The sequence below is a fragment of the Callithrix jacchus genome, chromosome 11 (genome assembly GCF_049354715.1).
Source record: "Callithrix jacchus isolate 240 chromosome 11, calJac240_pri, whole genome shotgun sequence".
Taxonomy (NCBI): domain Eukaryota; kingdom Metazoa; phylum Chordata; class Mammalia; order Primates; family Cebidae; genus Callithrix; species Callithrix jacchus.
The window spans coordinates 36256325-36274474 of NC_133512.1; the positions used below are offsets into that span (position 1 = coordinate 36256325).

An 18150-nucleotide genomic window follows, 5' to 3' on the forward strand; every position below is an offset into this window, starting at 1 on the left:
CTCCAGCAGTCTACCACCTCTGCACCTCGAGTAGCTAAGACTACAGTCACATGCCACCACACCTAGCTAATTTTTAATTTTTTTTTTAAGAGACAGGGTCTCATTACGTTGCCCAGGCTGGCTTCGAACTCCTGGGCTCAAGTGATCCTCCTGCCTTGACCTCCCAAAGTGCTGAGATTATAGGCATGAGCTACTACACCCAACCTGGACAATGAAATTTAAATAATTAAGAAACAGATTGGAGGCAGTTGAAGATGCAATGAAGATCACCCAAAACTGAAGTCTACAAGTATACATCTGAGAGACACTGAAAACATAACAGGCCCGGCAGATAAATGCAGACACGAGGAGAACAGAGGGAAAGACAATATTCAGAGAAATAAGGGCTAAGACTTTTTCAGAATGGAAGCTATGGATGGTGTCTCGTATTAATGACAGCACTTTAAAAATCCACACCTCAATACAATAGTAAAAGTGTTGAACAACAAGGGTAAAGGGAAAAGTCTTAAAATTTTACTTGGGAAGGAATGGCAAATATTTAAGACCAGACCCACCCTCTACAATCAATACTAGAAAACCAGGGAGTTAGAACATCAAAGTCCTGAGGGAAAATAATGGTGTGTCCTAGAATTCTAGTAGAAGTAAACTATCAATCAAGACTGAGAGTGCAGTGAGGACAGTTTCAGATACACAAGATGATTTACATTCCCCGCCCCCCAAGCCTTGCTCTGTATTTTATACTTTGGTAAAAAGAAAAAGGAGCCTCAAACAAGATACAAAAAAAGAAAGCAATGATGAACAAAAAAAGCAGTGCAGTGTTTTAAAGCAAAAATAATGATTGAGCATAAACAAAATAGGACAAAATCACTCCGGTTTAAAATAAGGTAGAACTACGATTCCAGACCAGGAGGCCGATGTTCAGAGGGAAGCTTAAGGGTCTAAGTTGTGTTGGAAAAATCAGAAGTGTGCATGTTACAATGTAAAGGGTCTCCACTAAAATAATAGGAATGGTACAGGGATAGTTCAGGTTCATGGAACAGGATTCAGGAAAGCAGGGTGAAAGAAACTCAGCACCAAAAAGCCAGGAATAAAGAGCTTTGCGAAACTTCCTGAATTGTTTGCCAAGACCAAGGAGCAGTGAGGTGTAACACTCGCCTTGAATAATCTGTGAATTTCTGCCCTAGCTTTGTGACACATCTCTGCAGTTATATCCCTAGTTTACTGCACACTGCATGCCACATTACAGACTTCCAAAAGTTGTCTATGAAAAGGCATAGGAATCTTAGGTTTGCAAAGTAAAGGTAGAAGATGACACAAAGGCAAATTCGAGTTGCTTTTCATGGCCACTTAACTCTTACAACTCATGCAGGAGATTCTATTACTATCGCATTTCTCAGATTTAAATAAGAGACAGATTATTTTGGCTAAGATCATATACACAAGGAGAGGCAGAATTTGAATTTTGCTCTGACCCTGACTTAACTGTTTTTTGCCTTTGATGCAATAAACCAAGTAAACTCAAATGAAGTTGGCAGAAGAGTTTTCACAGTGACAGGTTGAGTACAGTCACAAAGCCTAGTCTGTGTAGTTCTTAGGAAGCCTTATTCAGAACACTAACCCAGCATCGAGGCTGCTCAGGGCCAGTGGCAGTGAGGATGGGGTAACTTACCACTGGGCTAGGCTGTAAGTAGAAGGATAAGCCAGTTTGCTCCAAGTGTCTGGTACTGTGTCATAACTTAATGCAAACTGCTGGGCTTCCACAGCAGGAGATAATGCCAACTCCCCCTTGCATGGAGAAAAAAAGCCACGTAGTGAATACCTTCCAATGTACTGAAGTCTACTATAGTCTCAGTTTAAGCTTACCTTCAAACTAAGGTCCAGTTGTTCAAGTGATAAACGTATTTCCCGAATGAGAATATTCATCCTCTCACATTCTTGGAAGCAAACAAGAACAAATGGGCTTCTATTTGAATTTTTTTGCATTATCTCTGCCATGTTGAATTCTTCTGGAAGTTTCTCCAAAATGTCATCCAAGACATTCTTAACCTTAAATCATTAACATAAAGATTTAGCTCCTTTCTGTTTCAGTGTTGGTCATGATGACTATGTATACCCTCTACTTTTTGAAGTTCCAGAATAGAGCATACAGCTTCTGAAGGTGCCTGCAAATGCATCTGAAAGATGCCTACAGCTCCCAGGAGGTGGGCAGCATGGCAGTGCCAACTCCCTCAGCTGCTTCTGCACCAATGCCAGCACTTCCCCTTCCACAGAGCCCCAAATCTAGTCAAGAAGGAGCTTCAGTTATTTGCAGTTTATTCACTTCACATTTAGGGACTATAGAACTGTCATTGACTCATGTCATTTGTATGTAAAGACACAATTAGAGGAAGTAGAGGCCTATTGTCTTGGGACTGTATTTTATAATCTGCTAAATTAATAAGATCATTTAAAAATTCACATAAACCAGGGGCTGGACACAGTGGCTCATGCCTGTAATCCCAGGACTTTGGGAAGAAGTCAAGGTGGGCAGATCACTTGGGGTCGGGAGTTTGAGACCAGCTTGGCTACCCTGATGAAACCTTGTCTCTACTAAAAATACAAAAATTAGCCAGGCATGGTGGAGCATATCTGTAATCCCAGGAATTTGGGTGGCTGGGGCATGAGAATCACTTGAATCTGGGAGGTAGAGGTTGCAATAAACCAAGATGGTGCCACTGCACTCCAGCCTGGGAAAGAGAATGAGACTTTGTCTCAAAATAAATAGATAAAACATGAAATAAAATTTACATAACCCAAAGAAGCCTTTTAAGCATAAGCAAATTCTGGTGAACTATGAAGCTGCCTTCCCAACCATGACATCCGAAAATTCCTAGAGCAATTTAGACCAACATTTTTAACAAGGAAACTTGTATCTTCTGTAATTATTACCCTGAAGGAATGAAAGATTCATATATTAAAGATATGAATATGCATGTGGTACTCAGATATGCATATGAATTCTACCGACACGGCTCCGCTGAGCTGGAAGAAAGCAGTCAATATCTAGAAAGGACAAAACATGGAAGAACTTTGCTTGTCCTTCGCCCTGGGTGGCTTTCCTTCTGCCCTTGGTTTCTCAGACTACTGCCTTTGGTTCTGACATAATGCCTGCCAGCTGGCATCACTCTGGCAGGTAATTTATCAGGTCCTAAAATCTTAAGCTCATTTACAGCAGAAGTAGACAGTATATCCAAATGGCCATAAGCATGTGAAAAGATGCTCAATGTTATTGCTCAGCTGAGGAGTGCAAAGCTAAAACCACTGTGAGGCATCATTACCCTAACAACATCATAGGAAGTCAGAGCAACGGAACTCATACACACTGCTGGTGGGAGAGGAACTGGGACCACCGCTGGGGAAAGCTGATTGGGAAAGCTATTAAAGCTAAACATTATACCCTATCATCTGGCAATCCCACTTCTGGGTATAGGTAAATGGGTATTATGAATGGATGCTTTTGGGAGTTACCTTTGCATATTGACAAAAGACTGTGGAAGAATATTCCTGGTTGTGATATTTCTATAAAAGTGAAAAACAAGAAACAACCGAAACATCCATTCACAGGAGGATGAAGAATTTTATATTCATATAGAATTCTAAACAAAAATGAAGCACTGGTACGTGAACAACAGGAATGAATCTCACAAATGTAATGCAGAATGAAAGAACTTAGACCTGAATGAATGCTTACTATATGATTCCATACATTTGGAATCAGGTAAAGCTAATCTACGATGATAGAGGTAAAGATATTGATTATCTTGGGGGGTGTGAGGGGCACATTGACTAACAAGGGGCATGAGTATCCTTCTGCAGTGTTGGAAATGTTATTTTGATCTAGCTGGTGGTTATATGAGTAAAAACGCAGATAAAAACTTAATAATTTGCACAACTGAGATTAGTACACTTCAGTACAAGTAAGTTATACCTCAATTAAAAAGAAAAGAGAGACCCTCTACCTTTTCTTCTGTAGACTGCCCAAGTTCATCATCACTGAGTGCATTCCTGGGCTGCATCTCCAGCAAAGTTCTAAAGAGAGTGTTGGACGTCATTGTCAGAAATTCGATTTCAGCATTTGGGTGGAGGCCGTACAGTGCTGGACTTTCCGGAGGAAGCATCTCCTCTACGTACTGGTGGTAGCCTGCATAATCTAGGTAGGGTGGGGCAGCAAATCCTGGTGCCAGCATCAGTTCATCTTCAGTCTTCAACCACAAAGGAAAAGTCAGTTATTCCAAATGTAGGTAGGCATCAATTTTCACTTCCTAAGCACTTTGAGAAGACTGACAAGAAGGCCCCAGCACAATGCTGGCTGTGTAGCAGGATCTCTAAACTGCTTTATAATCAACGATTCTATTCTATATGCAGCACCAGACTGATCTCTAGGAAAGAACCCAAGGAACGAACATTAGTCCTATTCCTAAGAAGACTCAGTTTGCAGCGTGCATGGGGCAGTGTGATACATGCACACAAAAGGAATGAGCAAGTGCTGAGCCATCATGGAGCATGGGCTACCCTGTAACACAATCCCATTCATTGATTCTCTCAATCATCCCCATTTCCCTGAGAGGAAATCAAGACTCTGATGTGAACTTGTTAAGACATTTGACTTTAATCTTGATTCTGAATTAATTTTAGTATGACTCTATAGCCTGTCCTTCCCCAGGGTACCATACTTTCCACAGAACTGCTTCACATCATTTTATATATGATGTGAATTTATATACATGAATTGTATCAATATAAATGACATGTGCATTTAATGAAAACTGTGTGTGTGTATAAGTACCACTTATAGGCCATATATAGTAAGAGTCAAACTGATGCTACTTTCCCAGGACTTGGAGCTACTCGCAGCAGAGTCTGTGTTGTTCAGGATCCACAGACCCTCAGAGAGCTGCTGGTGCTCAATACACAGTTTCCTGCTGGGTGAAAGGCTGGAGTAAGCGGGCTTTGATCATGCCCATCTACTTCAATAAGGCTGAGGCAAGAGGATAGACATTCCGTTTAGAGGGAAGTTTTGAACAAAGGCAATGTGAGCAGCAATAACAAACCCTCTAAACATTAGAACGTAGATCTTCAAAACATAACAGAACAATTTATGAGCCTGAGTCTCTGACCAGCCATAAACAGAGTCAATCCAGTGCTTACAATTTTCTAAGTAACAGTATAATCTCAGATTTATTTTTCTATGATGGCTCTTTGGTTTCCAGGGGTCATTAACCCCTCTGCTTTAATTCTCCCAGCCTCTTGCACCATAAATCCTGTCTGTATCTGTACTTAAATGTATAGGGGAATGTTATTTTTAAACTATTGCCTAACGTAGCTATTTTCTGCCTAGATTTTCTAAGTCGGTTTTTGAAACGAGATTCGTCTGTAGATGTGTATGCTATGCTGTGGTTCCCCTCCCTATCACCTGGAGACAAAGTGAATATTCTTTAATTCATTCAGTAATGTATACTCACCACCCAGTACCCTACAACAAACCATGAAGTATAAGCTTCCTATGACGTAGTTATTAGGAAACTCAGAGTCTAAAGAGGACACAGTAAGTGTGAATTTCCACACAATCATGTGGGTAACAGTGGTTTTCTCTTTCCTCCTTAAACCTTCAATCCTAGGTTGCTTAGAAAGCCTATGGCCATGCGTGGTGGCTCACACCTGTAATCCTAGCACTTTGGGAAGCTGAGGTGGGCGATCACAAGGTCAGGAGTTCGAGACCAGCCTGGCCAACATGGTGAAACTCCGTCTCTACTAAAAATACAAAAATTACCCAGGAGCGGTGGTAGGTGCCTGTAATCCCAGCTACTTGGGAGGCTGAGGCAGAACTGTTTGAATCTGGGAGGCGGAGGTTGCAGTAAACTGAGATCACACCACTGAACTCCAGCCTGGGTGACAGAGCAAGATTCTGTCTCGGAAAAAAAAAAGCCCATGTCCTTAATAAGGATGCTTGACTGCTTTCTGCAAAGTCTTGCATTTTAAATACTCAACTCAGCATTTTTATTTTGTACCAGGAGGATTTTCAAGTCAACCAATCCTTCATATTGCCAGAAATTTTGACCAATGAATATGAGAAGGAAGAAGTTGAACTATTCCACCGCCAGTATCCATTGGCTTGGTTTTATTTATTTATTCACATTTGTATCATTTCATATTTCTATATAAGAACAATCAAAATGTATATGTCACCTGGCTCAGAGTGACAGAAATAAAACTATGCTGGAGACTTAAACTCATCATTATTAGTCTATGATGGATAAAGTAGCCAAAATAAAGATATGAGCAAAATATAAATAAGAAAACCCAAAGCTAGAATTTATACATCCCAAGTAAAAATTATTCCCTACAAACAAGTACTTGGTCTTCTCTGCTTGTGCTTACTAGGAAACTGAAATAAATTTCAGAAGTCACAGTTAATCTGTCCTTCAACAAAAACAAAAAGTTAACAACAGAATTTCAAGCAAAGAAACTGACCAAAAACAAAAGCACTTGGAAAAGTTCAACTGCCACGGGGTTAAACGGCCGTGTTTGAATGCGTGTTCATGTACTGCTGATGGGACTGCAAACGGTCCATGCTCTTTGGAAAGAAAATCAGTCTTTATACACATGTGACAAGTGCCTTCCGTATGGTAGGCAAAGAGCAAAGCAAAAGAAAACAGCCAACTCAAAAGGACAGACCTGAGGTTTACAGATAGACAACCTGGTTCAGCTCCCGTGCTTTAATGATTTGGTGGCCTTATGAAATGACAATTTATCTGCGTTTCAATCTCCTAATGGTTGTGGCTATGTGAATTTAATAAGGTATGCAAACAGCTTGGCACACAGCAGACTATTATGTTAGTTTTGCTCTTCCTCAGAACCTAGCAACAGACATAATTATTTTAGTACTTCTTGATTTTTCTAGAAGGAAAAACCATTTCTCATTTTTCTGAGAAATGTTCTATACACAGATACTTGTGTTCCCTTTTACTTTAAGAAAACTTTTGGCCGGGTGTGGTGGCTCATGCCTGTAATCCCAGCACTTTGGGAGGCTGAGGCCGGTGGATCACAAGGTCAAGAGATGGAGACCATCCTGGCCAACATGGTGAAACCCCGTCTCTACTAAAAATACAAAAGTTAGCCGGGCATGGGGGCGTGCGCCTGTAGTCCCAGCTATTCGGGAGGCTGAGGCAGGAGAATTGCTTGAACCCAGGAGGCGGAGGTTGCAGTGAGCCCAGATTGTGCCACTGCACTCCAGCCTGGTACCTGGTGACAGAGCAAGACTCTGTCTCAAAAAAAGAAAAAGCAAAGAAAACTTTCAAGACAATATACTCAAGGAGCCATGTGAATCCTGATGCTGAATCTAGACTTTCTACTTTCCCACTCGAGTTTTTATGAAAAGCCGTTTTTTGCTAATGGGGCCATAATTGCAGACCTCTCTACACAGTGGCTGTTTTTCTTGCTTTTGGGGGAGGTTTGTTTGAGAAAACTGTTGTAATGCCTCAAAGAATCAATAGTTCTAACTAGACATTTCTCCAAAGAAGATACAAATGGCCAATGAGCACATGAAAAGATGCCCAACATCATTAGTCTTCAAGGACATGCAAATCAAAACTCTACTGTGACACCACTGCACCTCCACCAGAATGGCTCAAATAAAAAATGTCGACAGTAGCAGTGTTGGTGAGGATGTGGAGAAAATAGAACCGTCACAGATTGCTCGAGGGAATATAAATTGGTGCAGCCACTATTTAAAAGAGTTTGGTGGCACTTGCAAATAATAAACAGTCACTGCTTGGGCCAGCAATTCCACTCTATCTGAAAGAACTGAAAACATACGTCCAAACAAACTTTGTACATAAAAGTTCATAGCAGCATGATTCGTAATAGACAAAAAGGAGAAACAACCCAAAGGTCCACTGACAGATGGCATAAACAAAATGTGTCCACACAGTGGAACATTATTCAAACTTACAAAGGAATCGAGTACTGATATATGCTACAGCATTGATGAAACTTGAAAACATTATGCTAAGTGAAAGAAGGTTACATATTGTATGAGTCCATTTATATAAAATGCCCAAATCTATGCAAAATAGATTAGTAGCTGCTATGGGCTGGGGTGTAGGTAGTATGGGGTGGGGAGCAGATGGTGAGTGACTGCTAATGGTTACAGGGCTTTTTTTGGGGGGGGTAATAAAGCTGTTCTAAAAGTGGTAATGGTTGCAGAATTGTGAATATACTAACGACCTTTGAATTGCATAATTTAAATTGGTAAATGTTATGGTGTGTAAATTATATCTTAGTAAATTTTTTAAAAAAATAAAATGAATTAGTAAAATCATGCTCAGGCAGAAAGAACCTCCACATCATGAAAATATCATCAAAAATTTGAAATCGTATTTGTTAATGTCAGGGCAGGCACAATTATTAGAAACTGGAGAACCAGTATCCAGCCCAGCTTGTTGGACTCCAAGAAATTACTGTCCTTTTTACATTTTTCTATCTGCATGTAATAAAAAACTGACCCCATTCTATTGCTTCTCCAAGTAGTGTCGGTAATGGCAAGAAGCTCCAGTTCATTGTGAGTTTAAACAAATGCATCTGCCTTTGGCCTTTTGAGTCAAAAATACCATGGCCCCAAAGTACTGTTTGGGATTTTAAGATATTACTCAAATTTGAATTAGCATGGTGTCTTGAGAATGGAAAGGTACCCTGGTGATTTTCTAGGCAATACCTTAATTTTACAAATGAATAAACTGAGGCACAGGGAAGCCATGCACAAAGCTAGATAGCAAATCAGAAGCGGAACAAGAACTCTGATCTCCCATATTGTTTGTGTTGTTCTCAGTGCCGGCCTGTACACCATCTACTGCAGACACGAGTCACTGTTTTGGTGACCTGTGCTACAAACAGGTCAGCACTCCAACCAGGGCAGTCTGCTGCAGAGAAAACTGGCCTTTGGAGTCTGATTGCGAGTAAACCCTGATTCAGCTGCTTGACCTCTCTGAGCCTGAGGTTCTTTTTTGATTAAATGGCATAATACTTCATCATACATATAAAGTGCGTGGTATTGACCCTTGGCACAGAGCAGGTATTTACTAAAAGATTCCCATTGTTATCACAGATTAATGTACAGCCAAGTATTGAATATATATAATGAAATGAATACTTCATAATAAAAAGATTTCACATTTATTAAGCGTATTGTTCTAGCACTGGACCAATGTTCAAACCTGACAGCAAATCTCTTTTAAGTTGGTCATTCTTGTTTTGTAGATGATAAAACTGAGGCTGAGAGAGGTTCAATTACATCACATGGCAAATACAAAGAGGTACTTCAATGTGAACCCAGAGTTGTTTTTGTTTTTTACTTCAAAGCCCAGATTCCTGTTGTTCTATATCACTAAAATAGTTTGTATTCTGTAATAACTTTAAGGTGACCTGGCACCTTATTCTCTGAAAGTAATTTCCTGTATTTCTTACTTAACGCTGCCAAATACATGCTTTATGCGAGATGATGTTTTCTTTCTTAACTTTGGCCAGATACCCTCTTTAGAGAGGGTTCAATGGCCATTGCCATTGAACAACTCTCTCTGAGAGCAAACTCATTTATTCAACAAGAAACTCACTGACCCGCCTAAAAGCAAGATCTCACTGAAAGCATTCTGATTCTTATGATAAAAGCAGCAGAACATTAAACCCCACACCATGAATGCGTTGCTTTTTTTTATCATGTTCCAATGCAACCAAAGACACTAATTTTCAAACACATGAACTACTTGTGGGAAGTGGCAAAAAGATGTCCTGCAAATGAAGAGTTAGATCATGTTGCTAATCTTATAAACAGCATGCACAGGAAAAACGTGCATGAGAACCAAACAAGTGGGATTTGCAGCCTCTGACACCAAGTCAGTTAAGTGCTTTAATTTCCTCTGGTGAGTTGGGGAGGTAGCTCTCCAGTGAGGATGCCAGCTTGCAAGTGAAGCATTTCGATCCTGAAAACCTCACCAGATCCATATGGAAGGTCAGGTACCTACATTGCTAAAGGGCTTACACACACCACTGATGCCCCTTCAGGTTGCATCGCCTATATTTATTTACAATTATCTGAATGGGAGTTCAGGCTTGTGAAGGTTAATGGACTGCTGTATTTGGCAACAGTAATTCTCCCCTCAACCACAGGCCAGAGCCAGGGGAGGGACCATCCGAGGGAGCTCCTTGCGGGCCCCTTGCCCTCCACCATCATTCGGAGAAATCAGCCTCTGTAAAGGTCGCATGCCTGGCACTGTTTATCGTTCCCATCTCCATGGTAACTTGCTCCCAGAGCTCTTCAGAGGAGTGACTTCCAATTTAGCACAACTGGAGACTCTCTCTGATATGTGAAATCCCGCTCATTAGAACTAAGGAAAGACCATGAGACTCACAATCAAAAGAAACAATTACATAACATGGTGCATTTTTTGCACTCTCTCTAAATTGTTCAACTTTATTAAAAAGTAGTAACAAAATAATGTCCCCAGTTTTCTATATTAGATTAAAATACACTATGTTTTCCTGGTGTATTTTAGCCTAATATAGTCTAAATAATAGACTAAAATGATTTTAGTGATTTAATCTAATACAGACTAAATATTAGACTGATATGATTATACTACTTCTCAAAATGAACTGAATGAAGGTGATCAAATCTATGTAATGATTCTCTGAGGTGAAATTTTCAGAGAAACTATAAATAGGACATTGCTCAAGTTATTGAAAGCATTGCTTTACACAGAGCTGGTGTGTCGCCTGCCCAACTGGAAATAAAAATGATATGGTGTATGGGTGCTTTAGGTCTTCAAGAAATAACCCGGAATGGCCATGAATCTGGACACCATTAGAGAGAGAGCATGAGAAAACTACAGCCACCACGCTCAGATTCCATAGTATGAGAATATTTGGCTCTTGTTCCAAACAAACTGTAAAAACAAAAAAGTCAGCTTTTTTTTTTTTTTAACAGGTTGTTTGGAACAAGAGCCAAATAAGTTTCTTACTTTGCACTTGGTTGATAAAATCTTTTTTTTAAGAATTTACTTTAATTTTATTTTAAATTGACAGATATTTTTTATATATATATATGGATCGGGAATCATTTCTACATAGGCACAGGGTTACCAAGATGAGAAGTCATAAAAGGATGCCTGGTCTTTTAAAACTGCACCTACAGAGGTAATCTACCTCTTCTTCAAGAGAGAAGGAAGAATGAGGTTCTCAAATCACCATACTTTTCTTTTTAATTGATACATAATAATTATACAAAAGATGGGGTACAATGTAATGTTGTGATACATGTAAACATTGCATAGTGATCAAATCAGTTACTAAGCAGGTCCATCACTTCAAATATTTATCATTTCTTTGGGGTGGGAACATACAAAATCCTTTCTTCTAGCTATTCTTAGATACACAGTATCGTACTGTTGACTATAGTTAACATACTGTGCAGTAGGACACCAGATTTATTCTTCCTTTGTAAGGATGGTAACTTGGGACCCGCTGACCAATCATTCCCCATCTTCCCCTCCCCAGTCTCTGGTAACCACCGTTCTATTCACCACTTATAGGAAATCAGCTTTTTAAGAGTCTGCATGTGAGTGAGAACATGTATTTGTCCTTCACCTGACTTATTTCATTTCACATAATGTCCTCCAGGTTCACCCATGTTGTTGCATCTTTTCTCTTTTTAAAAAATACAACTATATTACTTTATTATCACATGTAAAATATTAACAGAAATTCTTTATTACCATGATACGTTAATGTTAATTTCCCACTGTGTCATAAATGTCTTTTTTTTTTTTTTACAGTTTGTTTGGAACAAGAGCCAAATAAGTTTCTTACCTTGCACTTGGTTGATACAATCTTTCTTTTAGATATAATTTTAATTTTGTTTTAAATTGACAGACAATAATTATATATATTTATGGGGCACACATTTTGATACATGTGTACGTCATAGAATGGTTAAATCAAGCTAATTAACAAATCTATCACCTCACATACTTATTCACCACATTTTTCTTAAGCACATATTTAATAGGGTAACTGTAACTGGTCAAACTGTAGACTATTCCCTAGGACTTCTATGACAGGCAAAAAAGGAACTTTAGTGAAATGAACTTTGGAATAGAAATCAAAAGACTTGTGATAAAAGATGCACACAATTCTTGCCCATACCAACCTAGTGGCCTGGGGCAAATCTCCATGTTTTAGCATCTCAGTCGATAAAATGGAGTAACAATGTCAGCTCTGCATATATCATAGGGTTTTTATAAAGAGCTGACAAGTCAGGGTATGTGAGCGTGCCTCACGCTGGCACACTCTCTAGCACGCACAGAAATCACCGGGAAGACTTGTGAAAATGCAGATTCTCATTCCGTAGGTCTAAGATGGGACCTGAGATTCTGCCTTCCCAAGAAATTTCCCAAAAGGCAAGAATCCTCAATACATTAAATAATTATCCATAGTGCAACTCATTTATAAGATTCTTACCAGAATCTTTTCCACAGTGAAATTAATTTAAAATGAATTAATTTACAAATGTCTTACCAGAGATGAATTCATGAATTCTTCTAAATACACCCGACACAGTTTGCGATCCCAGTCATCTGTGATGTGGCCCCCGTACATGATCTCACCAAAGAGGTAACGGAGATCCTCCCATGGGACCTGGGGTGGGGGGGGGAATCACACAAATGTTCACTGCTGAGTGCAGAGTCTGCCTCAGAGTAGCCAACCAGTGGCACGTGCCCCTCTAACACAATGCCCTCCAAACCTCTGTCAATAGGAGCATTTAAAGGTGGTTCAGAAATTGTCTAAGTTCCTGCTTTCTTGGGAGAATTATTTTGTGTCAGTGAAAAGTCACTAACACTGAAATATTTACAAAGCCTTTGTAAGAGATGGGGTCTGGCTCTGTTGCCTAAGCTGAAGTGCAGTGGCACAATCACAGATCCCTGCAACCTTGGCCTCTCCGGCTCCAGCAATCCTCTCACCTCAGCTTCCCAAGTAACTACAACTACAGGCACATGACACCACACCCGGCTGATTTTTTTAAAAATTTGTAGAGACGGGGGGGTCTCACTCCATAGTCCAGGTTGGTTTTTGAATTCCTGGTCTCAGGCCATCCTTCCTCCTTGGCCTCGCAAAGTATTGGTATTACAAACTTGGGCTGCCATGCCCAGCTTTAGGCAGATTTTAAAGGAAACTGAATCATTCAGAGAACATGTTTCCAGGGAAAGTTTATACATTCAAAATCTCATGTGAAAATTGTGAGGGAATGTTGGTTCACAAGGCCTTTGAACTATGTCATGGTTTTATTACCTGATTTATATCAGCTTTCATTATCTGATTCAGGAAAAGAAAACAACATCCACACAATTTGAAACCGGGGTGTATTTGAGGGCTTGGTTTATGGCATGACTGTTCTAAGGGTTGTAACTAATGACTGTACCACATTTTATTCAAGAAATCACTGTATCTCCTCTTTATTTGGCTTAGCAGGGTTTGAAGCCTCTTTTGTTACCCTTTAGCTTCTTCTGGGGTTGCGAAACATGCCAGTGTGTGATGAAGTCTTTCTAGACAGGAACCTTTATACCTTCAGGGGCAGTAAACTGCCTCCCAACAGTTCAGGTAAAAACGTGATCACAGCCTTCGCTTGTTGGGTGATGTGACAGAACAGAACAAGTAAACGTGCTTCAACTATGCCAATGTACTTGCTACAAGTTCATTTGAATTGGAATAAATGAACCGCAAATATGTCTTTCTTTTCAGCTAGGTTGAGGTGAATGAAAGATAAGAGAGGGGTGCCTAGGCTACAACATGCTCTCTGCATAGACTACCTTCAAAATCGCTGAAATGGATGGGAAACAAAGACTTCTTACTTTTTTTTTTATGAGACACAGTCTCACTCTGTCACCCAGGCTAGAGTGCAGTGGCACAATCACGGCTCACTGCAACCTCTGCCTACTGGGTTCAAGCAATTCTCCTGCCTCAGACTCCTGAATAGCTGGGATTACAGGCGGGCACTCCCATGTCCAGTTAATTTTTGCATTTTTAGTAGAGATGGGGTTTCACCATGTTGGCCAGGCTGGTCTTGAACTCCTGACCTCATGATCTACCCACCTCCAGTTTCTTACTTTTATTTCCTTTTCTGCTTACATTTAATTGATATTTGCTATACATTTCAGTATTCAATATGTATCTCTTTTTAATTTTTATTTAACTGGGGTCTGTTCTTTTTAATCTTTCTTTATTTCAATAATTATGTTTTTTTTTTTTTTTTTTTTTGAGATGGAATCTCACTCTGTAGCCCAGGCTGGAATGCAATGGTGCAATCTCGGCTCATTGCAACCTCCACCTCCCTGGTCCTGGTTCAAGCAATTCTCCGACCTCAGCCTCCCAAGTACCTGGGAATACAGACATAAGCCACAGTGCCCAGAATATTTTTGTATTTTTTAGTAGAGACAGGGTTTCACCACGTTGGCCAGTCTGGTCTTGAATTGCTGATCTCATGATTCGCCCACCTTGGCTTCCCAAAGTGCTGGGATTATAGGCGTGAGCCACCGTTCCTGGCCTAATTATCTGTCTTTTCAATAATTATTCAGCTAAAAATTTGTTCTTTCCTCTTTGGTTTTTGAGACAGTTTTGCTTTGTTGTTCATGCTATAGTGCAGTGGTATGATCTCAGCTTACTGCAACCTCCACCTCCAGGGGTTCAAGCGATCCTCTCACCTCAGCCTCCTAAAGAGCTGGGACTACAGGCATGTACCACCATGCCCAGCTAATCTTTTGTATTTTATATTTGGTTTCCCCAGGTTGCCCAGCCTGGTCTCAAACTTCTGGACTCAAGCGATCCCCCGACCTTGGCCACCCAAAGTGCTGGGACTACAGGCATGAGCCATTATGCCTGGCTTGAGATCTATTCCTTTCAATAACTGATTCTCAGCCGGGTGCGGTGGCTCACGCCGGTACTCCCAGCACTTTGGGAGGCCAAGGTGCGTGGATCACAAGGTCAGGAGATCAAGACCATCGTGGCCAACAAGGTTAAACCCCATCTCTACAAAAAATACAAAAATTAGCCAGGTACAGTGGCAGATGCCTGTAATCTCAGCTATTCAGGAGGCTGGGACAGGAGAATTGCTCGAACCCAGGAGGCAGACAGAGGTTGCAGTGAGCTGAGATCATGCCACTGTACTCCAGCCTGGGCGACAGGGCAAGACTGTTTCAAAAAAAAAAAAAGGAAAAAGAAAAAAATTGATTCTTTTTCTCCCAATTCTGGTCTTTGTTTTTTACATATACTTTCTTGAAAAGGGCATTTTGTACAACCAAACTATGTGCACAGAGAAACATAATTCCCCAATCCTGATAACTCGCTTTGTGACATGCAGAAAATGACTGAGGTCAAGACATCTGAGAAACATAAGGATGTGCTAAAAACTTGAGGCTGATCCTGGAGCCCCAGGAGGAGAAATGGCAGGAGAAAGTGTGACTCAGTTGGTCAACTGGTGTTTCCAAGACTAAGGATGTAAGGCTGGAGAGAAACACGTGTCCACTTCCCTCTTCCTGTCCTTCATTTCCACTTCAATTATGTACAGGATTCAGCTAAAATACAATTCCATTCCTGGTCTTAGCCTGGCAGGTCAGTTATGAACAACTTGAATAAAAGTCTTAAGTGGTCCATTCCTTTTTCTGCCTAGAACTACAATAATCTTATGTGCCATAGTTTAGACAAAATGTGCTGGGAATCAACACAAAAATATTACCATTTATTAGAATGGGCAAAATATGCTCAAAGTATACAGAATTACTTAATCCTATAAATTAAAAAATGAGAGATGTGGAACCCTGAACATCAAATACCAGATTAAAACCATTTATTTTGGATTCAACTTTTAAAAAATTTGTTCCTTGGGAAAACACACCTATGTTATGTACTAAGGGTATATATATATTCTAATAGCAATCAAATCACCACTGAAACTTGAGAAAACTGACAACCAAAACTGTAACAATTGTGACTGAAGGAACAGAAAACAATAGTTTCCATTTAGAAACGGCCGGGTGATTTTAAAAGCTCTATATGGAAAAAGTGGCCTAGAGTACAATACTCAGATTGGTTTTGACACATCTATTCTAGTTTTAACGGATTTAATTTAATGAAAAAAGTTTCCCTTGAGAGGATTAAGGTAAATCATTCTTAGGAATGAATGGTTCTTGCTTTTTGAAATCCAATCATAGGGTTTATGAGAATTTACACAAATGTTCCTGATGAGGCATTCCCATTCCCATCTGTAAAACACAATTTAGCTATGAAATAAAATCATTCATCTACCTTTAGCTTCAAATCAAGGGGAACATTACTGAGAAAGTCACAACAAGGTGGCATCCTTAATACATAATAATGACATATGCAGGAAATGCACCATTATTTATACATGTGACGTGCTGTAAATTGCTTCCATCATCAGAACTAATTGTAGTGATTATTAATGCAGTGTTATGAACTGTCAGAATTGCTGTATGTAATTACATTTGTGCAAATGCTTCATTACCTGCCTAATGAATCTGGCATATATGCACATGTAAACCACTGTTTTTGTTAACATAATGAAGGACATTTTTTTCCCACTAAGCTGCTGATGTAGAACTGGTTTGACCTATCTCATGAAGTTTGAACATTTACTGCTGGAAAACCTTTGATCTGGTTTATTTTCACACTTGGCAGAAGATGCATATATAGTGTTAGCTTTTTCAATATTAGCTTCAAAAGAGAAATTATGGTCAATTTTGATAGTGCCCAAAGCCTGACAGTTTTGTAGACTCCTTGGAGGAGGTTATCTGACCACTAGCACTTACTGTAGGGTTTGCCTCTAAGTAGTTGTAGAGGACGTTGGCACAAACGGTGAGATCTCCAGGACTGAAAGGATAGCTTCGGCTCCAGCCCTGGGGGCCAAACCTCAGTCTCCCAGCAACACAGGCATGGAAGTAGCAGAGAGAAAAGAGGATGCTTTTAAACTCCTGCTCCTTGGAGCATATTTCAAGTGTATCCTAAGAGAAAAAAAAAGAAGAAATGCTTGATTATCTATCTTTATGTTTTCCAAGGGCAAGGGTCTGAGTTTTCAATAATCTGGTAAAGAACTTTGAGAGAGAGATACTACAGAGGTAACATGTAATTTTCAGCATGGCTACCTCTCCTATGAGAACATAATAAGAGACTATTTGGCATTTGTCAGCCTGTTGGCTTAAGAGGAATACTTTTATTTTGCTTCGATCATTCTTCTGAAAGCTTCTAAGTTCACTAGGAAGTAAGACAGTTCATTTTAACCATGTTGATACTGCTTGACATCATTTTCCCCTGCAAAATTTTCTTTGTAGACTCTGGATGACATAAAGCCATCAACTTCATTTCATCACTGTGGTGGAATGCTACCATAGTTGGGAGAATGCTAGTTCACCACAGCTACCCATTCTTTGCGGGTTCCACTGCAGTAGAGATCATCTGGGCATATGGACACCCACGACTGTTTCCCGCCTCCCCTGAAGCCAGTTGTGTCACATGACCAAGACTTTGCCAACAGAATTTCAGCTAAACTATTGTGTATAACTTCCATGTCATTTGCTGAAAAGGAAATTGCTCATCTTGGCTGTCACTCTTCCCTTTTTTTCTTTTCTCTTTTTTTTTGAGGATTCTAGCTCTGTTGCCCAGGCTGGAGTGCAGTGGCACCTTCTCGGCTCACTGCAACCTTTGCCTCCTGGGTTCAAGCAATTCTCCTGCCTCAACCTCCTGGGTAGCTGGGATTATAGATGCCTGCTATCACATCTGGCTAATTTTTCTATTTTTAGTAGAGAAGGAGTTTTACCACATTGGCCAAGCTGGTCTCGAACTCCTGACCTGAGGTGATCCACCCACCTCAGCCTGCCAAGGTGCTGGGATTATAGGCATGAGCCACAGGGCCTGGCGAACTCTTATCTTTTCTATGGCTAGAAATGATGATGATTGAACATGTCTGGAAACCTTGAGTTAGGTGTAGCAGAGGCACCCATCAGCTTGGAGGTATGAATGATCTCATGGAACAAAGCTGCCTAATATGTGAGA

General features: G+C 40.2%; 1 protein-coding gene across 1 annotated transcript in view; it reads right to left on the reverse strand.

Moving 5' to 3' along the window:
• DNAH11 (dynein axonemal heavy chain 11) overlaps positions 1 to 18150 on the reverse strand; it is a 426042-nt gene that overhangs the window by 6015 nt on the left and 401877 nt on the right. Inside the window, exons 75-79 of the mRNA XM_035253682.3 lie at positions 16911 to 17102; positions 12607 to 12726; positions 3999 to 4241; positions 1864 to 2046; positions 1670 to 1785 (exon numbers count right to left, since the gene is read on the reverse strand). Coding sequence (XP_035109573.3) covers positions 1670 to 1785; positions 1864 to 2046; positions 3999 to 4241; positions 12607 to 12726; positions 16911 to 17102 — 854 coding nt within the window. The remainder of the gene's footprint in view (positions 1 to 1669; positions 1786 to 1863; positions 2047 to 3998; positions 4242 to 12606; positions 12727 to 16910; positions 17103 to 18150) is intronic.